The 22,171-nt window shown below is 34.6% G+C and overlaps 1 protein-coding gene across 4 annotated transcripts in view; it reads left to right on the top strand.

The window, feature by feature from the left end:
• The window catches only part of INTU (inturned planar cell polarity protein), an 83,487-nt gene extending 61,627 nt beyond the window's left edge, over window positions 1-21,860 (top strand). For 2 of the 4 annotated variants that reach the window (XM_026014283.2, XM_026014284.2), the window contains exons 8-16: window positions 131-320; window positions 1,774-1,827; window positions 4,520-4,582; window positions 5,398-5,619; window positions 6,247-6,729; window positions 8,510-8,607; window positions 11,629-11,818; window positions 15,832-15,989; window positions 18,872-21,860. In XM_026014283.2, the coding sequence (XP_025870068.2) occupies window positions 131-320; window positions 1,774-1,827; window positions 4,520-4,582; window positions 5,398-5,619; window positions 6,247-6,729; window positions 8,510-8,607; window positions 11,629-11,818; window positions 15,832-15,989; window positions 18,872-18,983 (1,570 nt within the window). In that variant the 3' untranslated portion in view covers window positions 18,984-21,860. The remainder of the gene's footprint in view (window positions 1-130; window positions 321-1,773; window positions 1,828-4,519; window positions 4,583-5,397; window positions 5,620-6,246; window positions 6,730-8,509; window positions 8,608-11,628; window positions 11,819-15,831; window positions 15,990-18,871) is intronic. The other 2 variants (XR_012000929.1, XM_072755289.1) reach the window with 2 other exon arrangements.
• The last annotated feature ends 311 nt before the right edge of the window (window positions 21,861-22,171 follow it).

Genomic DNA, 22,171 nt, shown 5'->3' with positions numbered 1-22,171 from the left:
ATTCTTCATAAGGAAAAGGTGTCAGGAAGAGAGCCTATGTAGTTGGGAAAGATCCAGTTTCCTTAGGAACATGCCCAAGAGAACTACCATTTTCACATGTTGTTATGACTTACAGCTCTTGTTTCTTCAGTGCCTTTTGCCAGGTTGAGAATGTTCCTCGTTTGGATCATTTTTTCAACTTGTTCTTTCAAAGAGCACTTCAGCCTGCTAAACTACAATCCAGTGCCTGTCCAAGCGCACAACAATATGATGCTTCCAGTGCAGTGCTTTTAGACAGTCTCCCTGGAGTTCGATGGCTCACACTTCCACAGGAAATCAAGGTAATCTTGGGTGTCATAAATAAAAATCAGAATCAGTTGCCTTGTAATTTTTTATCTTCTCTCTTTTTTAGACTTTTTGTTATTTTCAGGATAGTGGATCAGAGTTAAAAGAAGCCATTGGTAATGAAGATCCAGTACAGTGAACTGACGAAGATAAATATTTCTTTCTAAATAAAAATTAGGTCTTTCATCTTACTTTACAATTTAAGCAGCTTCCAAACTTATAATACTTTTAAGAAATCATAATTATATAGTGTGTTGCTTTTGTCAGATATTCTTTTTCTTAATGTCATTTTTCCTAAGGTATAACAGAATAATTAAGAGAAAAGATATTCTGCCTGTCATTTTAAGGAATGTGAAGAAACAATTACAGTAACATTATATATTAGCCTATAGAGTTCAGTAGTGAGAATAGCAACCCACTAAACATTAGTATTTGTGAGATCAAAATCCACGAGTGGGTAATTTTCTTTTTGTCCTTTAGTTTTTCACAAGAGAACTATAGCCCCAAAAAGGAGTACATGAAATATTTGCTAGATGCAGAAAAATGTAGGTCACAAATGAGTAATAAGTCATAGTGTGTGAAAAGCATTGAAAGGCATGACTAATGTTTCCAAAGCTTTTGTCATGTTAGTAAGACACAGTTTGTGAAATAGTCCTGCAGAGAGGGCCTTGGCGTTTAAAAGAAAAAGGAAAAGAAAAAAAAGGATTCTTTTCTACAGATCGCATATATACGACAAGCTTTAATTGTCAGTAGTTTTCAATTTACGTATATGCATTACGGATTAAACTGCAGATTAAATTTATTCTGTTTTTAAATTGTGAATGCTTCGTGGAGGAACAAATACATGAAAGAGTTCAGGCAATTTCCATAGAAACGAAAGCTAAATCCTAAGTAAGATTTTTCTAATAACTCTGTAGGGAAGCTAAACTGTGCCAGATTCCAGAGGAACTCTTGCCTTCATGTTTTAATCCATAAATAAAGATTAACAGTCCTTTTATATAGAATGTAGGAAAGACACAAGAAAGAATGTTGATATTTTCAAAGAATCTGTTAAGAAATATACAGTTAATAGAGGGGAGGGAAAATCCTCGAAATAGATTGAGAGTATTAAAATTGATTATTTTCCTCTAAGAATTTTAGTAAGCTCAAAATTTTTCTAACTCAAAACTAGAAAGCAATTTTTAACCTCGTACTTACTTTGCATTGAATACAGAGTGAAGCTTATTTTGCAATAATTGAAATTTAATTGAAAAGTAACTATATGTTACATAAACTTTTTTCTGTAATTCTGAAACTTAAAAACAACATGTTCTATTTTGGGAAATTTCTTAACTATCACAAAGGAGAAAGATACTTATTCAATTCTTCAGCTAATTATTAAGCACTGTTATGAGGCCATCACTAAATAATATGAGTTAAATGTTTTGTGTTACTTTTTTTTTCACATAGATGGAGCTAGACACAGCATTGAGTGACTTGGAGGCTGCAGATTTTGCAGAACTGGTAAGAGAAACAGTGGATTTTAGGAAAGGCTCAATGGTGATTTCATACTTTGTAAATCAGCCATTATTCTAAATATTTTTCAAGTGGGCATGTAATAATTTTGAGATACATAGCTTTGTGTCTGTATTTTCACATGAACAAAATCTATTTTGCTTGCCTTAAAATGTTTTACTCAGTTAAAAATATTTGTTACTTAGTGTACACATAATGATTAATTGCATTTAGAGTCCTTATAAACTGGGCTTTGAGAAAAGTACACACATGTAATATGAAAGTAAAGAATTGAATTGTAATATTGAAGTAAAAACCCTATAGATATGTATTGAAATTGGAAATATCGATCTAGTTTATCTTTAAAAATATATATACATTTCCTAACTCTGTCCAGTAAAATATCTAGAAATAGTGATCATCCGAGGAGTGATGACTGCCCTTAGCACCCAGGCTATGGTGTATAAATAATACTTCTCATTAAAAGGAACCAAGACTCCAAAGAGAAATGGCTGGTTGCAATTTTTCTTTCTTTATAGATTGTGTTTTGATGTTGTATCCAAGGAATCCCCATAGATCTACTTTGGAAAACAGTTTGGCAGTTTCTTAATAACCTATATATACACCTACCAAATGATTCAGCCATTCTGTTCTTCTCATTACCCAAGAGAAATGAAAATCTATATCAATATAAGACCTGCACAGGAATGTCCATAACAACTTCATTTGTAATAGCCAAAAATGAAACAATTCAGGTAACTCAAGTGTCCATCAGTGGGTAAATAGACAAATTACAATATGTTTATGCAAGGGAATATACCTAGCAAAAAATTTGGCAGATGTGTTCATGGAATTGTCATGTATTTTGATTTTGGTGACACATAACACAGCTATATCCATTTGTCAAAACTGGCAGACCAGGGGCACCTGGATGGCTCAGTTGGTTAAGTGACCAACTCTAGTTTCGGCTCAGGTCACAATCCCAACATCCTAGGATCGAGCCTTGCTTTAGGCTCCGCACTCAACGGAGAGTCTGCTTGAGGATTCTCTCCCTCGCTTTCTGTACCTCCATCTCTCAAATAATAAAATCTCTTTTTAAACTGGCAGAACAATTCACATTGAATTCTACCTTTATTTTTTTTTAATTCTACCTTTAAAAAAATGAAAATAAGGATCTATTCTAGATTTTTTGTGAAATTAGATTTAAGATTTAAGGTATAATTTATATTTAGTAAATTCTTCTGTGCCCCTTTATAGTCAACCCCTCTCCCTACCTCCAGCCTTTGACAATTACTAATTTGTTTTTTGTCTTCATGGGATATTTACCTTTTCTGGAATGTCATATAAATTGAATTTGATAATAGGTAATTTTGGGGGTCTGATTTAGTTCGCTTAACATAATGCATTTGAGATTCACTCATGCTATTATGCATCTGTAGTTCAGTCCTTTTATTGCTGAGTAGTATTCCATTGTATGAATGTGTCACACTGTTTATCCATTCCCCAACTGAAAGATACTTGGGTTATTTCTAGTCTTTTAGTTCCTTTAGGTTTCATTGACTTTTTTTTTTAGATTATTAAAGTAATACATGCATATTGGATAAAATGCAAGCATGGTTATTGAAAACAAATGTTCTCCCTCCTCATCCTTCTCCCCCAGTCCTATCCCTAATTGTATCTATTCTTACAGTTTTCTTACAGTTTGAAACCTATTCTTCCAGGCTTTTTTCTGTACACCGCAGGAACATAGTTATACATACAGACAAGCACACATCTCTACACATGTATCATTGAGGGTGTTATTTTTTTAATTAGATCATAGTGAATGTTTTGTTCTGTAGCTTGCATTCTTTGCTCAGCAGTTTATCCTATAAAACCTTTTGTGGGGCAGCCCCGGTGTGCAGTGGTTTGGCGCCGCCTGCAGCCGGGGGTGTGATCCTGGAGACCCGGGATCAAGTCCCACATCAGGCTTCCTGCATGGAGCCTGCTTCTCCCTCTGCCTGTGTCTCTGCCTCTCTCTCGCTCTCTCTGAATGAATAAATAATCTTTAAAAAAAAAGACAAAACCTTTTGTGCATGCTCATATAGATCAACCTTATTTTTTTAGCAGACCTGTGATAGTCTATGGTATGAACATACCTAATTTTATTAACCATTCTCCATTGTTGAACTTGATTTTATCTCCACTTTTGCATATTATAAATAGCTCTGCTACTAACTTTTTATACAAAAATCTTGATTCTCCTGTTTGAGCACATCTATAGATTTTTAGAACTGAAATTACTCAAAGGGTACGAGTATTTAATTTTTTTGTATATAGTAATCAGTTGCTCTCAAATAGGCTGTATCAAATTGTACTTTCAAAAATATTATTTGGTAATATGCTATATTTTAGATGATGTATCGTAGAACCTTTTTTATCTTGATAGACTTGTTTTAATCCCTCTTACAGTAACTAATCTTATGTTCTGTTCTTAGGTATCACTAACCAACAGTATCTTAGAAGAATAAAAGATGAAATTGTTTTCAGTCAAAAATACATGCACATTTTCTTTCACCCTAATACCCTAGTATATTCATTTCTAAAAAAGGCACTATGAGAAGTTCAGTTACTAAACAATATAATTGCCATTTTAACCATTGTAGCTTAACTAATAAAAAAAACAAAGAATATAAAATCTACTGTGGTTTTTCTCCCCTAGTCTGAGGATTACTATGACATGAGACGGCTGTATACAATTTTAGGATCTTCTCTATTTTACAAGGTAAGTTGAAGTTTGAAATTTTTATAAATGTCCAACTGCTATATGAACAGACCAAAAGTGAATTTTCTCAAACTTCTACAAACATGAAAATTACATTTATCCCTTTTCCCTTGAACGTGATTACCATAAAATTAAGGTCTTAGAAAAGAAACAAAACTGGCACCTACATATTGACAAATAAAATAAATATTTCTGATTTTACTACATTCTAAAGCATTTGCAGATATGCAAAGGAGATACAATATTCAAGGAAATCAGGTGTGTAAGAGAAAAGAGCAATACTTTCTTGATTTCTTTTTGCAACATTGTACTTTTTTTCTTATCTTCAGATATAACTATGTATCTTTTTCGTAAATCTAATACTTGGTTGACTTCCATGTACAGCAAATTAAGCATCAAATGAATTTAAGTATTTCCATATTTCCAGAAAAATTTTAAACACAATTTAAAACATATCTAAAAAAGAATCAGACAGTACAGAATGGTACACAGTGAAAAGTAAGTCTATCTTCACCTTACCTTTTGCTTCTCTTTTCCACTTTCCATCCTCAGAATTCAGTTCTAATTTGGCCACTCAGGCTTATACTACTCAGGTGATCTTCCTTTGTGCTAAAGTCTACCTATTGTAAACTTAACATAAATCATAGATCTCTAATTGATCTCAGGGAAAATAAATTTATTTTCACTATACCTTTATTCCATTTGAAACTGGAATATTTTAAGCCAAGTGAAGTACCTATGAAACTCTTAGATATATTATGGCATTATTGCTGTATATCACTGGTTGATTTTTGTTCTTTGTGGTTAAATTCAAGGGATATTTGATATGCAGTCATTTGCCTAAGGAGGACCTTATTGATATTGCTATATACTGTCGCCACTACTGCCTACTGCCTTTAGCAGCAAAACAAAGAATTGGTCAGTTGGTTATATGGAGAGAAGTGTTTCCTCAACATCACCTCCAACCTTCTACAGACTCAAACACTGAAGTCTTTCAGGAACCTGAAGGCAGATATTTTTTGCTAATTGTTGGCTTAGTAAGTTTACTTTGGTTTCTGTGTGTGTGTGTGTGTGTGTTTGGGGGTTGGGTTTTTTTTTTTTGGCTACTTACTATAAATATATACGAAAGCAACCATAATAATTTAAAATTATGAGCATGTCAGATGCCGAATTTGAAGAAAATGCTGTATGTCCCTTATTCCTTTTCTTTGACATCCATTTAATACTGGAAGTATTGGAGAATATTGAATATGGAGAATATTAATGAAATCCAGAATAAGATTTTATCAGGTTAAGATCTTTTATTCTCATTTTTGCCCTCTAGTTTGTCTTGGGAAATAGAGACCTGAAGAGGATATAGAATCAGAATAAACGTAATTGTAAATAAAAGGACTTCCAATAATTGTGATTCTTTGAAAGCTACCTTGTGTCATGTGCCAGAAAGTAGTAGTTGATGGTGTACCAGGAGAAGGCAATATAAATGAATATTTGTTTTCAAGGATGATCAAGAAGCGTTGAGAATAACTAAGAAACAAAGGGAGGGAGGAGTTTTTGGTAATTATATGATTATGCCATATGTTTTTAGTATTCATAAATTTATACATGCATGCTACATATAAACATTTTCATGTAGCTAAACCTATATTAATTTTTTTTTCTTATAGAAGCATTATATGTTATGTGTACTATTACAAGCTGGAGGCTGTGCATCCAAAGCTATTGGGAATCCTGGACCAGACTGTATATATGTGGATCAGGTCAAAACAACTCTTCACCAGCTGGAAGGAATAGATTGTCGCATAAATGAACAGCTAACATCTTCTCCAAGCCCCTGCTTGTCTTGCGCTGACTGGTTCCTTACTGGATCACATGAAAAATTAGATAGTTTGACAACCTCACCTATCCTCGGTAAACTCCCCGGTACTTCCAAGGTAGTTACCTCTCCAACATGCAGAAGAATTCTTTTTGGTGACTATTCCTTAAGGACACGCAAGCCTAGTCCTTCCCGTAGTAGTGGAGGATCTGACAATGGTTGCGAAGGGGGAGAAGGTGTTGGCCTGAGCCCCCACACTACCCCGGATGCATTATGGAAACAAAGAGAATCTCAGGGTTCTGATGGTTCAGAAGAAAGTGGAGCCTTACTTAAGGTTGGTGTTCATTCAAGTGTGTAAATTCTGGGAGCTAAGCTGTCTTCCCAGTTCTTATTTTATAAATACAAGAAAAATTTTAATGGCAAATCATTCTTCATTTGAACTAGTGGTTGTGGTTACTGTTGGCAGACCAGTGATTTAGAACCAAAAAGAAAATTACTTGTTTATTTATAACTTGTTTTATATCAAGTAATAAAATAGGAGCATCCAGGACAGCTGTTTGACACTACTTACCAAGTAGGGAAATTCCTTACCCTGCTTTCTATGTTCATCTTTCTTCTGCATTCACAATGTTAATAGAGAACATCCTAGTCGTGGGGGATTTTAGAGGGCTGATCTGACTAAATAACCAAAAAAATATTCAGCAGAAACAAAAAGAAAATCAGAAACTTATATATATATATGTATATATAAGAATATATATGTAAATATTTGGGGTTTTTTTATGTAAATATTTGTGTATGTATGTGTTACTCTATCGGTTTTTTATAGTTTTTTTGTTTTTGTTTTTGTTTATTTTTATCTGCATCTGTGAAGGTCTGATCTCCATAGTCAAGAATTTAATATGTGATTATAAAGCAAAGAGAATGTTCAGTTTTCAGGTTTATTTGTTTTTATCATTTTTTCCATGTTTTTTCTCCATGAAAATATCATAATGTATCCAAATGATGACCAAAGTAATCACTGTGAGGGATCTTATACCCTTTCTAATGATGCTTCTCTTTCAAAACACTTTTGAAACTGTCAGTTGGGTTGATGGAGGCGGTGCCAGACAAGGCATGAAAAAAGAGGAATCTGAGAAAGGGCACAAATAAAATATGAGATTCTGAGTGTCATGGCATAAATAGCCATAGATTCCATCTTCTAATTCCGAACAATACAGCATTCTTAGAGCCCTAAGTGGATGTATTTAGGAAATACATTCTTACTGTATTCATTGTCAGTGAAATTAGTAGGAAACATAATTTAGGAAGTAAGAGATTTAAAGAGCCATTCTTTTTTTTTATTATTTATTTATTTATTTATTTATTGCAAGTAGAATTTAAATAAAATATTTTTTAAAAGGACCTTCTGCATAATGTAAAGTAATATTTTTGATACTGAGAAAGTTGTTCTGTTCTTGACTTTCATGGGACTTTTTATAACAGTTTGCTATTAAATGGGATATTTTCTATAGATAAATTAACATTAGGGTTCTCTGTAAGCCATAAATAACAACCACATTATAACATTGTTGAAAAAATATTATTGGGAAAATGTTATTTTTTTTTTCATGGAAACAATTTTATAATATGGTTATATTCATGGCCAAGGGACAAATCCCTTACTTAGTTTGCAAATGGACACAAGCAACATATATGTGTCTCCTAATTTTTCTCCTAAGAAAAATTGAATTACAATTGAGCCATTCAGCAAATTTGATTAAACACCTACTATATGCCAAGGGCCATGAGGAGATACAAAGATAGATAAGACACAGCCCATGCCTTTGAGAAGTACAAAGTCTAGAGAGGGAGACAAGTACATGTACAAATAAAATGTAACAAAACTTGATAATGGCTCTGGTAGGTTTCAGGAAGAACTATCATGTCCTAATACATAGCCTGAGATCACTGTTAGCAAAGGATAAGCAAAGAGGTACAAGTTAGCATCAAAGATATTTAAAGGAAACATTGAAAAATATTAAGTAGTTCTCTTAGATTTTCAGTTTTTACACTATTTATCGTTTGATTCCATTCTTAGATACAACCTAATATACTTAACTGTATTTTTTCAGGTCACTAAAAAGAAAGCTATTCTTCCAAATCCATTTCATTTAGGGAACTTGAAAAAGGACCTTTCAGAAAAAGACCTGGAAATATATAACACAATGAAGTAAGAAACTTCCTTATAATATCCTTTTTTTCACTTAAACTTCATGCCTTTGAGGAAATTTTAAAGAAAGTAAAATCCAATATATTTTTGATTTCATTCAAAAATGTAATTATGGTACATCTTACATAATTAAAGGTAGTGTCTATGCTAATTTACTAATGTTTCTCAGTACCATATAGGGAACATGTCCTATTACAAGAGATTAAAAAACAGAGTAATGTTTCAAAATGTGAAAGTCCCCCTTTATCTCTTTTCCACAGGTAACCTCCCTTTTGTATGTCTGATTTTTAAATTATAGTATTTACTATTTTTAGACTTTGGTGGATTCTGTGGTCTGCTGCCCACATATTCCATAGCCCAGGGTACTCCTTCCCAGTATTTGGGGGTAATGGCTGTTAACTACTCACAGCCGAGTCCCTCTCTGGCTTTGCTCTGTTTGGGAGTTTATTGACTCGGCCAAGATTACTGTATCTCCCTGGGAATAGCCCACATCTAGTGACTAATAGGTAAGTGAATACAAAGACTTGACCCCTTCCCTAAATTCAAGACAACTCTAAAAGACCATCCAAGCTTCTAAGTTCCAAGTGGTGTCTGCTGAGACCTTTGTTTTGACTGCATTGTGGTTCAGCTTCTCCTTTGCTCCATCCTGCTTCCTTCACACTTCCCCCCACTTTCTGTGTTGTTCCCCAAAGGTCTTCCTAATAAACTTTCTCAGTGCATATCTCTCAGAGTCTCTCATTTTAGAAAAAAAATAAAACCTTAAACTTAGGGAAAGTAGGGAATTCTGAAGCAAAAGTTACTGAGTGAGAGGAGCATGTTCAGCAACTTAGATTTGTCTGACCTTTGCCTACTAATGTTGAATTATATCATGTGTGGGATCAATTAGTATGTAACAAACTCAATTGCACACTTTAATTTGAATAAGCAGACATGTGAGTAGAAATCACACAAAAAATATTCGCTACTGTTACCATCTTAATCATTGAAACATTTTGTAGTAAGTTCAAATATGCATGTCACAGAGTTGTCACAAACAGCTTTTTTTCTGAAGTTAGGGCAAAAACAAGGTAACTTATCTGTATCTCGTGTGTTAAATATGGTATTTAATGCCTCAAATATCATGATTAATTTTTTTAATAGTTAAAAACATTTTTAAACAAATCTAAATCAAACCTTTTGTGGAGCTTTGAAGCACCCTTCCAAAACCCTAGTCTTCCATTTAGCGAAAAGTACTGCTTTGAAATTTTATTAACCCCACATCTTACTTTTTTAGTGTATGTGTTATTTTGGCCTTATCTTTAGTAAAAGGAAATGTTTTCCAAGTTCATTAGCTTAAATATAGATTCCTATGTGATGTAAATCATAGCTATTTAAAACAATCTACAGATGAATGTTTATTCTCTTTATTGGCATGGAAAGATGCTGATACTGTATAGTTAATTTTAAAAGTATGACATAAACCAGTATATAATATACTATCCTAATATGTATGTATATATTTTTGTAAAATAAGAATGTATAACATATTAAAAATAATAATACCCACAAAACAGGTCATTTAGTAACCAAGTCCTATCTATTTTGCATTTTCCTAATTATTTAATCCATTTAGCCCTTACTGTTTCTACTGTGGTTCAGGCTTCCATTCTCTAACCTGGTTTTACTACAATAGTCTCTAACTCCCAGCCTACCCTGAATCTATTTTCTGCTGCCAGAACGACCTTTCCAAGGAATAAATCTGACTTAACATGTGCTTTTAGAAATATTGTATTCCCATGGGGGAATTGCTTGTTTGATGATTTTTAAACTTTTGGTGTATACACTGAGATATCACTGAGATATACTCTGAGTGACTTTGTGATTTGCAAGAGCTAAATTTGTTCACTGTGTTGTGGGAGATTTTGGTTTTTGGTTTTTGTTTGCTTTTTTGAGAGAAAGTTAAGAAAGACAACAAAAATGTTAATTCTAAACCTCCCTTAAAAAAGGAATCTTATTAATAGCTCTTTTTAAATAATCATTTCTGTTCTGTACATTTTCTTGAATTGCCAGTCAGAAGACATCAACAGAGAGGAAAAAAGCAAGATTTAGTGGAGTATGCTTCAAAGATAGCTAAACTCAGCTGTTTAGCTAAGTGATCTCAGTCAAGCAAGTTAATCTGAAATCTCTGAAGATTGATATCCTCATGGTTAAAATGAGGGTTACTACCTATTTAACATCTCACAGGATCATTATGAGAATTAAGACTAATGTATTTTACAGCACCTATCCTGGCACATAGTATATAACTATTATTAGTATTTTGTTGTTGTTGTTGTTGTTGTTGTTTAGCTCTTCTTACCACTAGTAGAAATAAGCAGTATTTATAGATTCTGCTGGCCTATCTGAGATCTAAATAGGGGAAGAAAGGATGGAGAAAAAGAATGGAGAAATGAAAACAGGAAGAGAACACGGAAAGGAAGGAAGACTGTAATGATGAATAGTAGAATACTACAAGTAATTGCCATAGTATTCCAGAATATTAACCCAGCTTTGCAGTTGGTGGTAATTTTATTTTTCTTCAGGATCATCAGTTTGACTTTTATGCTACTAATTTAAATGTGTTTATTTTGTTGGAAGGTGTTCTTATATGTGGTCAACTCTAGGCTGATTCCTTATTTATGACTTGTGGGTATCTGGGCCAGACAGAGGCTGAGTTATTTATTACCAACCATGGAAAAAGAGGGCTTTAGCCAGTTTGGGCTGTTTATGTTTAGCAAAAGAACGATTAAGTTGTTTGCAATTGGTGTGTATCTATCCTCACACACCATGTAATATTTGTCTCCATTAAGGAATTGATAATAACCCTAGCCTGTACTTTAGTTAAGAAAAAAATGGGACTTAAATATTTGTCCCAGTTGCCCTGCCCCAATTACACTTCTAACATTACATTGAAGATAAAAAGCTTGGAGCATACAACATTCAAAATGAAGCAATATTTTTAAGTTTACTTAAATATCTTTTTTCTTTTTTGTTCTTTTCAAGATTAACATCTGGTCCTGAGAACACACTTTTCCACTATGTTGCCTTAGAAACTGTGCAAGGGATCTTTATTACTCCAACCCACGAAGAGGTGGCACAGCTAAGTGGCTCTATCCACCCTCAACTAATAAAGAATTTCCATCAGTGTTGTCTCTCCATCCGTGCAATTTTCCAACAGACATTGGTAGAAGAGGTATAAATATAGTTCTGTCAATTTTGTTTCAGATCCCTAAATACTCTAAAAGCTCTTTAATCAATATGTCCAACACTAACAACTTTTATTTACTTTTTTTTTTTTAGCAGTCAGTCTGACTAGAGTACATAATGACTGCCAAAAGTATTATACTAACAATATTTAACTTAAAAGCTTTGTTTCATAATACTGAGTTTGATGTCCTGGATTGCTTTTCCAGAAAATGGTGAGCCTGTGTTTTTCTATAGCAGAATAGAATATGGTAGTTGATAATGTAAATTAGCCTCCATTTTTTATATCTGTGAGTCAGCCATTACTTAGACAGTAGTACCTACTAGTTGTTAAGTCTGATAATTCTTTAAATTATTAGATAAGTAGTATAAGGTATTTTGTAACATAATAGGGTAAGGTACAGCAATAGACACAATACTGTTGCAAATATTTTAGCCTCTGGGTTCATTTCTTGTTTGCTTGCTTTTTAATCCAGGATGAAGTTTCATTTAATATTGTACCTCTGGATAAGTAGTAATGTTGTATATACTTTAAAAATCAATTAGATTATCTTAATGGTAGGGAAAAGTCTGTGTTGATTTTTTGAAAAGGATAAACAAACAGAAGTTTACTTGTCAGTGGTCAAACATCACATAGCCAAAAACAAAAAACAAAGCACCCTTCTGAAAATGATTGTAATGTATAAGCCATATATGTGTTAAGAATGCTAAAATTGTGAAGAACTTGGGTTTAAAGGTAGAAGAACATTGGGTGGGGAATAAGGTATCCTGGACTGAGCCTCAACTCTTCCCATTTGCTCAGCTATAAAGTAAGTGGGCTGAAGTATGTTGTCTTAGAACTCATTCACAATAAAATTCTGACTCTTGTAGGATTTTTTGAATTTTTTCTTTCTTTCTTTCTTTCCTTTTTTTTTTTTTTTTTTTTGAGTGAGAGAGAGGTTGCCTGTTTGTGCAAGCACAGCCATGTACAAGCTAGGGTAAGGGCAGAGGGGGAGGGAGAGTGAGAATCCCAAGCAGGCTCCATGCTCAGCATGGGGCCGACACAGTGCTCAGTCTCACCACCTTGAGATTCTGACCTGAGCTGAAATCAAGAGTCAGACGCAGGGATCCCTGGGTGGCCCAGGAGTGTGGCGCCTGCCTTCAGCCCAGGGTATGATCCTGGAGTCCCAGGATGGAGCCCCGCGTCGGGCTCCCTGCATGGAGCCTGCTTCTCCTTCTGCCTCTGTCTCTGCCTCTCTGTGTCTCTCATGAATAAATGAATAAAATCTTAAAAAAAAAAAAAAGTCCAATGCTTAACCGACTGAGCCACCCAGGTGCCCCTTATAGGATTTCTTCTTTGCGCTCTCAGAAATCGATATCCAGCAAAATGTTATGTTATGTTATGTTATGTCTAACCATATATATATCTCTATGTGCTTTGTGGTCTTATGCTTCTCCTTTCCTTTCAAGATAACTAATAGATTCTATAAGGGAATCTTTCATTAACTTATTCAGTAATAGTAATATAAATTAGCCTTTCTCATGTTGTTGAACTATTTAGGTATCCACTATGCACCAGACACTACTCTGGTGGTGGGGATATAGCAGTGAACAAAGTCCCTTTCTTCACGAAGCTATTACCAATGGGAGAGTCTGCATTGTGTGAATGGAGGTCTGAGTTCTGAGTTCCCCGAAAGGACTTCTCTGAGGATCCATGCTTAACTAAAGAAAGCCAGAAGTAGCAAGCATAAAGCAGGGTTTTTTTTTTTTTTTAAGATTTTTATTTATTAATTCATGAGAGACACAGAGAGAGGGGCAGAGACTGGTAGGCAGAGGGAGAAGCAGGCTCCTTGCCGGGAGCCTGATGCAGGACTTGATCCCGGGACTCCGAGATCATTCCCTGAGTCGAAGGCAGACGCTCAATCACTGAGCCACTCAGGCGTCCCAGAAAGCAGTTTAAAAAGGGGACAGTACACTTTGAAGGTGAAAGAGCAGGCAGGCCCAGAGATGGCAGTCGCATCAGGGATAGGGAGATCTTTCCTTTTTATGTTTGCATAGGTTACGGGTCATAGCTAGGACGGTCTCCTACCAATGTGGTTTCCAATCATCTAAGGGACTCCTACGAGTTGGGAGTAGACTACTCCCAACTACTGACCCTACAGGGTTTTGGCCAGAACTGTCGTGGCCATCTTTCTCCATGGAGGGGAAGGGGTTGAAATCACAATGTAAATATATTATAACGAAGCTATTGGTTTCCATGGGGCAGTGGTCTAAGAAGACAGCACACTTCTCCACTGGCTGTTGGTCGGTCAGTCAGCCCAGGGTAGTTGGAAGCCTTAATTTAGGCCTGGATGTTAAAAGCCACAGTCAGGATGTTGTGCCCTCAGGCTTCTATCGTGTCACCTATTTATCACCACCTTTGCCTCCAGATCTTGTCTAACTAACTGCCTATTTTATTCTAATGGAGAGGACTAATTAATTGGCAAGCAGTATGATATGTTAGGTAGGAAAAGTTTCAAGTAAGGATAATATTTGAACAGAGACCTAAATGAATTGAGGAAGCAAGTTAAGTGGCAATCTGCAGGTAGGGCTTCCAGATAGGAAAGCAAATGCAAGTGCAAAGCCACCGAAGTAGGAGTGACTGAGAATGCTGGAGCTGACAAGAAAGAGAGTGCTAGGAGTCGAGATGGCAAAGGTTAGCAGAGCCAGGTTGCACATGGCCTGATAGATTTACAGACTTTGGGGTTTGTTCTGAAGGAGATGGGAAGATCTTGGACAATTCTGAGCAGAGGAAGGTCATGATCCTACATTTTTTAAAGGATCATTCAGGCTACTACTTGTGAAGAACAAGCTCTGTAGTGTAGCGAGAGTGGAGGAGGGGCCAGTTAGGAGGCTATGGAAATTCTCAAAGCAAGAAATGATTACTGGCTTCTGGTTTCTGGATATATTTTGGAGGGTCAGCCAAAAGGATTTGTTGATGGGTTAGATAAGGATTTTGAGGCAAAGAGAAGAATCAAGGATCACTCCACTGTTTTAGCCTGATCCTTACAAAAAGTCTTTTTATTCCAAATGAGTCATTGTTTTGCTAATAATTTAATCAATGGGAAATTTAGAGGGTATGCATGAAAGGGGGAGACAATACTATTTTAAGTATATGTGTTTTAGTTGTATTAAAAAATCATCTATTAATTTAGTAGCCTATTTATTTGTTTATTTTTAAGATTTTATTTATTTATTCATGAGAAACACAAAGAGAGAGGCAGAGATACAGGCAGAGAAAGAAGCAGGTTCCATGCAGGGAGCCTGATGTGGGATCTGCAGGACTCCAGGATCACCCCCTGGGCAGGTGCCAAACTGCTGAGCCACCCAGGGATCCCCCCTAGTAATCTACTTATTAAGGGCCTACCATGTACTAGGCCCTGCTGCTTCAAACATACAAAGATGAAAATCATATTGTCTCTGCCTTGGAAAAAGCATATAATCTACTGGGGAATATAGACCTATAAACTGCTAATATAATTAATGTAAATACTAATAATATGGAGCTGTGGACAAAATGTTTTCTGGGAGATTTCAAGGATACTCCAATAAGTCTCTTTTAGGAGATGGTATTTAAACCAGACATTTTGGGCAGCCCCGGTGGCTTAGCGGTTTAGCGCCGCCTTCAGCCTAGGGCGTGATCCTGGAGTCCCACGACAGGCTCCCTGCATGGAGCCTGCTTCTTCCTCTGCCTGTGTCTCTGACTCTCTCTCTCTCTCTCTCTCTCTCTCTTTGTGTGTCTCTAATAAATAAATAAAATCTTTAAAAAATAATAATAAAATCTTAAAATAATAATAATAAAATAAAATAAAATAATAAACCAGAAAATTTCCCACAGATAAGAAGGGTGTCATTCTAGGCACTTAAGTATTAGGATCAGCCTATTCAAATCTGTATGTGAAAACATTTTAAAGTAACATTATTATATTTTTAAAATAACATTATTAATACCAGCTAATACTAATAATACATATTAATTTACAGAAAAAGAAAGCACTACATGGTGGAGATCATTCAGGTTCTACAAATTCCATATCTTCTCTTAACCCTGTAAGAGAACATGGTGTGTTGTTTGAATGCTCACCTGAAAAGTGGACAGATCAGAGAAAAGCACCACCAGTTATGGCTTACTGGGTAGTAGGGTAAGTCGGGAAAAAAGTATTTGAAAGTGAAGTAAAATGTTAGAAAAGTGAAAGAAAGGTTGTAAAAGAGATAAACATTTTAAGATACAGGCATAGAATTGCTAATTTAACTATAGTATATGTTTTTAAGGTTTTTATTTATTTACTTATTTAAGTAATCTCTACACCCAGTGTGGCGCTTGAACTCATGACATTGAGATCAAGAGTTGCATGCTCTTCGAACTGAGCCAGCCAGGTGTCCCTCTAACTACTATAATAATTTAATACATTTTAGAATTTTGTTTTATTTACTAAGTATCTCCTTTAAATTCCTCTTAAGTCTTCTCACTTTTTCTTCTTTTATTTTTAAACTCGAGTATAATTAACATAGTGTTATATTAGTCTCAGGTATACAATATGATGATTCAACAGTTCTGTGTATTACTCAGTGCTCCTCTTGATAAGTGTAATCCTTAATCCTCATCTCATCTTTCATCAATCCCCCTACCTACCTCCCCTCTGATAACCACCAGTTTATTCTCTGTATTTAAGAGTCTGGTTTTTGGTTTGTCTATTTTTCTTTGTTTCTTAATGTCTACATATGAGTGAAATCATATGGTATTTGTCTTTCTCTGACTGCCAAGGCTTTTTCTATTAAAATAAAAAGCTGATTTGGTTACCTTATAAAATTATAGTAGTAATACTGACTCCACAATTTTACTGCTGTTCCCTTCCTTCTGTCCCTACTTCTTTCTTTTCCTCCCTGTTTCCTTTCTTCACCTCTTCCTTCTCCCCCCCACCCTACCCACCAACTATGAGACCCTGACTGACCTAGTCCTTGCCCCACCTCTTTCCACCTTCTATCATTCCTTCTTCATCCACTGTGCAAGCCACGTTGACATCCAATGATTCTTGTTCCTGCAATTCCTTCTGTGTGAAATGTTCTACCTCTTAACCTTCATATATCTGGCTTCTTGATATTCAGATCAGTACTAGCCTCAAAAAGAGAATCCATGATCTCTTTCCCGCATTAAAGCGGCTACTCGGTTATTGTTTCTTTTCTTGTTTATGGTCTTTCTCCCCTTCACTACAACATTAGCTTTCTGAGGTCAGGAACTGTATATGTCTTGTCCACCACTGGTACCTGCAACAGCACCTGGCACAGAGTCACTTGATAAATATGTAACACTTTAGTAAGTGGAGTTATGCTTGGGAAAATGTGGTGATGAGAGAGGGTGGTATGGCAAACACAAATATAAAGTCATAATCATTGCATCAACGGTCTTACATCCACCAGAAGAAATATGTAATATGCTCAAATATATATGTATTTATAGATATACAGAGATTTTTTTTTTTTTGTAGATAGAATAAGTTAGTTGATACAACCAAATCCTATAGGAAGGGGCAAAAATCTACATTGGGATTACAAAGAAAGGCTTATAGATTTCATTTGATCTAGTTTGAAATGAATTAGATTTGGATAAAACATTCTAGAAAAAGGATGGGATGAACAAAGACCGAAATAAGGGGAATCATAAGGCATATAGCACTTGAGTAGACCGATTTGCCAACATGATAAGGGAGTGACATATACAAGATAAAATGAAAGATCAGGCTCGAAAGGTAAGTTAGGACCACTGCAGAGAGCCTTCAATTTCTGACTAAGGAATTTAATTTTGAGTGAAATGTTGAGGCACTGAAAGTTCTTTGAGTTGGGGTAAAGAATTGATGGAGGAAGGGACACAGAGTTAGGTGAGACCAATGTTATGCAGACACCTACCATACAGTACCAAACTGTAAGACAAATGTTACCAAAGCAGTAATCCTGTGTGCTGGTCCATGAGATTTAGAATCGCCTGAGTCACTTGTTAAAATCAGAGATGCCTATGGCCCACCCCAGGCCTACTAACAAAATCTAGTATAGTAGGACTCTGTATTTTTAGTAAGCTCCTTGTGAATGTGATGTGTCACCAACCAAGCGTGGGAGGAGCATCAGCATAAGCTCAAGTTTGTGTAGTGTGATCAGAGCTGTGCTATTGGGAAATGGAGTTAGGAGCAGCAAAGGGTCCGTGGTGTGGACACAGAAAAAAATAGAGATAAAGTTAGGCATACATGCAGGTATATAGCGGAGCCTTAACTACATTCACAACAGTTGAACTAGAAAGAATCAAGAGGTATTGAATTATGATGATGCAGATCTATATAGAATAGAGAGATTTAAGGAAGTCAGGCAAAATATCTTATTTAAATTGTTTGATTTATATATACTAGTGTTCACTAAATATATAAAAATTTTAACTTTAAAAAATCAAACTTTCAGTGGTATTTCCAATTCAATACTATACAAAAAAAGCAATCATATACTTAATGTTTTAATAATAATTAACATTTAGAAAGTAAATGGCAATGTTTAATAATTATACTCAATGATGATAATACAGTTGGATTTATTATAACAATAATGACTAGATTTAATATTTTAAAACTGAAGGGTAATATATATTGATCAAATAGGCTTTTTACACTCTGGAAAAATAAAAATGATTGACTTATGGCATATTTTATTTATTTAAAAATAAATCTAGCTGTATTTCCCCCTACTATAGATTTAGATTATGTGGCAAACACAAATATAAAGTCATAATCATTGCATCAACGGTCTTATATCCACCAGAAGAAATATGTAATATGCTCAAATATATATGTATTTATAGATATACAGAGATATTTCAATTCACTATTTTAATTCACTATGAATTCTGTCAGAAAGAAAAATAAAATAAAATAAAATAAAATAAAATAAAATAAAATAAAATAAAATAAATTGAAAGGTTGGAGTTTTTTCCCTTTGATTTTTGTTTTTTGAATTTCTGAAATGAGTGTGTTCTTTTCCTTTACAGGAGACTTTTTCTTCATCCCAAACTTCAAGAACTTTATGTCTGTTTTCATGATTCAGTCACAGAAATTGCCATAGAAATGGCTTTTAAATTGTTCTTTGGATTAACCTTGTAGCTGTGTTTTCTTGATGCACAGCAACTATGCATATAACAGAGAACGATGTTAGAATTGCTGAAACCCATACACAAGAAGATAAGGATAGCTTCTTTTACCTGTTCAGTTTTGAACATAATGCTGTTAAATATTGAGATGATATGCTCTTGGATTTGATGCACTAAATCTTATATAGTATTGTGAGACTTTTGAAAAGATACTTGATCAAAATATGAAGAAGGGATTGTTAACTTATTTCCATTCTAGTATATAATGTTAATTTATTGACTAGTTTGAAATAATGTGAAGTGTGTTATATAAAATTAATAGAGGACATATTAGTTGTCAAGATAATGATATCTGGTAAAAGAATCACAAAATCTGGAGGGTGTGACCAGAGTCCTAAATTAATTAGTGCTCTGACAATAAGCAAGTGTTTGTACCTCTCTGAGTTCAGAATTTTCATTACAAATGAGATGATTGTATTTGAAACTTCTAAAGTCCCTCTTAAGTAACAAAGCAGTTTTCTTCTTGCCTACTGCTCAGTACCTACATTTGTAATGTCCAAGTACTGATTCCCTATTAGATCAAATTCTTTTCTTTAGTTTAAGCATTTTAATAGATACCTCACCATGCGGTAGAACTGAGGAATGAAAATTTAACTTATTTTTCTATTTATTTGATTTTCTTTACTCTTTCCAGTCAGCTCTATTTTGACTAGAATATAGTTTTTGAACTATTTGTACATAAACTTAGTTTTTTTCAGGTATGCACACACATTTTATACAGTTTGTGAATTTCAGGACAGCTATATGTAATCTTTTTTAAAAATCTAATCATGTTAAAAACACTGAAAAAGTTGGATTAAAGAAATCCTATGATGACTTCTTCTGTTAAATACTAATGTCTGCCTTATAAATATAGTTAGTTATATGTTGGGTTTTCCCAAAGCGAGGTACCTTAATGAACAATAGTTTACTTGACCGACCTTTAGTAGAGAAAGAAAACTAATGAGATAAGAATTTTCTTTGGCAGTGGGAATTTGGTGGATTGAGAAAACAAGGAAAAACCTAACAAATACTGCATTGTTAATTAACACTTTACCCAGTGGATCCTCCTGAAGTCTCATATGCCCCCAAGACTACAATATTGGGTTTTTTTCTTCTTCAGGACTTAAGCTCTGGAAGGGAAATTCTGCCAACACGTCTAAAGTCAGTCTCTATTGCCCCTTCCTTGAACACCTGGAACATGGGCCTCCGTGTTAGAACCAAGTGTAAAATATAGTGGGTGGCTTAGAAGAAACACTGTTCTCTCTGTATAATCAGCTTAAGAGATTTTCATCCAGATCTTTTGTCCTATTAGTGGCTTGTGGGCCTTAACTTTAGCATTTAATTCAGGGCAAGAAACTTGGGTTCTTGAAATGTACAAAATGGCTGGAAATATCCTCCCCTTAAGATCACAGTATTGGTCAGGATGGTAGATAGACTCAACCACTGCCTTAGTTCTGTGTACATATGTGGGTAATAAGGCAGTTTGTTTAAAAGTATTTATTAAATACCTAAAATTTCTTAATGTGTCCCCCAAAACACCAGGAGCTATTTTCAATACCAAGACTTATTAATAAATGTAGCTGTTAATCATCTCAGAGTTTCAAAAGACTGAACTAAAACCTGGGGTTTCATTATAAGGGCTTTTCTGTTTTGTTTAATGAAATTTTGGTCTTTTGAACTGCTTTCCTGGTGTCAAAGCATCTTGAGATCACCGATCAATAACTAAAATAAAAAGACAAAATAGACTACTTAATAAGAGAAAAATCATTTGCTATATTATAGATATATACCCTGTTGCAGAGACATTGCATTTTTTTGAAACATTGCATTTTTTAACAAATAAAACCAAATATCGTGGTTGTCATCTCTAAATGGATACCAAAGTAAGCACTGTAACTAAACTAAACCTAGCTGCCCATTTTTCCAAATATATTCAGATACACATCTGAAAGATCAATCTGGTTATTGGCCAAAGAGTGCCTATCTGCTACTTTATTAAATAAAAGGGGACAAAGTGATGGTGCAGATACCCCAGAGAGTATGCTTTAGCTGATATAGAAACATTATTAGCATTCTGCAGATGTTCCCTTCTACCAGATTATTAATGCAAAAGATTGTAGAACTATCATTTTTGGAAATACCGAGTACTATTTAATCACCATCATATATCTTTTAGCCCCCCAAAACTACATTTTAGATTCTACACCTTCCTTCCTTCTCCCTCCTTCCCCTTTCTTTAGCATTCTTTTGTTTCTTTGTTAGATTAGAGAACTTTATTTAGCAAGGGATAGTTTCTTATTTGTGCCAAGGAACTGTTAATGATGATGCACATCACAAGATAGTAAATTTGTGGTGCCTACTTTTTTATATTTCTGATACAAATGGTAAAAGTTATGAAACCAATTTACTAGATTTGTCTGCTTTGAACATTCTTGAAAATAATATTGTGAATAATTATTTGTTGTCTGTGTAAGTTCCTTCTAAATAGTGCCTGGCACATGTCACGTGCTATAAAAGTGCTAGCTACTACCACCACCACCACCACCACTTACTATTATTAGATGATATCCATTGGTTAAAAACCAAGGAGTCAGCTAAATCATACCTGCTACTGTACAAAATGTTGGGAAAAAAAGCAGAGAAAAGTTATTCAGCACTAAACACTTTTGAGAACAAGGATGTATTCTTTGGATATTTTAAAATATATTATTAAATGTTACTAAAACTTTTATCTATTACCTAAACTGTGTGAATATAATTTAATTTTGTAGAGTTGTATTTCTATATTCTATATAACTGAAGCTATTTTTATATTGATAGTCTTTAATAAAGATGGTTTGGAGGCTTATTTGCAGTTGTGTTGTCTTTTCATGCACTCATCCAGCAAATATAGACTTTCTACTCTGTGCCATGTAGTGTTCTCGATGCCAGGGATAAAACAGTGAACAAAACAGCTAAAAATTCCTGCCTTCAGGGACCTGATGTTCCCATGGGAAGGGCAGGCAACAAATAAGAAATAAAGAAAATATATTGATAAAAGCTGAGAGGAAAAAAAAAGTGAAGGAAGAAAATGGGATATGAAGTGTGAGAAATAGAGTGGCCAGGAAAAGGATTGCTGAGATGACCCTAGACCTGAACTAAGAGATAACTAACCATGCT

The sequence above is a fragment of the Vulpes vulpes genome, chromosome 4 (assembly GCF_048418805.1).
Source record: "Vulpes vulpes isolate BD-2025 chromosome 4, VulVul3, whole genome shotgun sequence".
Classification (NCBI taxonomy): domain Eukaryota; kingdom Metazoa; phylum Chordata; class Mammalia; order Carnivora; family Canidae; genus Vulpes; species Vulpes vulpes.
This window is presented reverse-complemented; position numbering and strand designations above follow the sequence as displayed.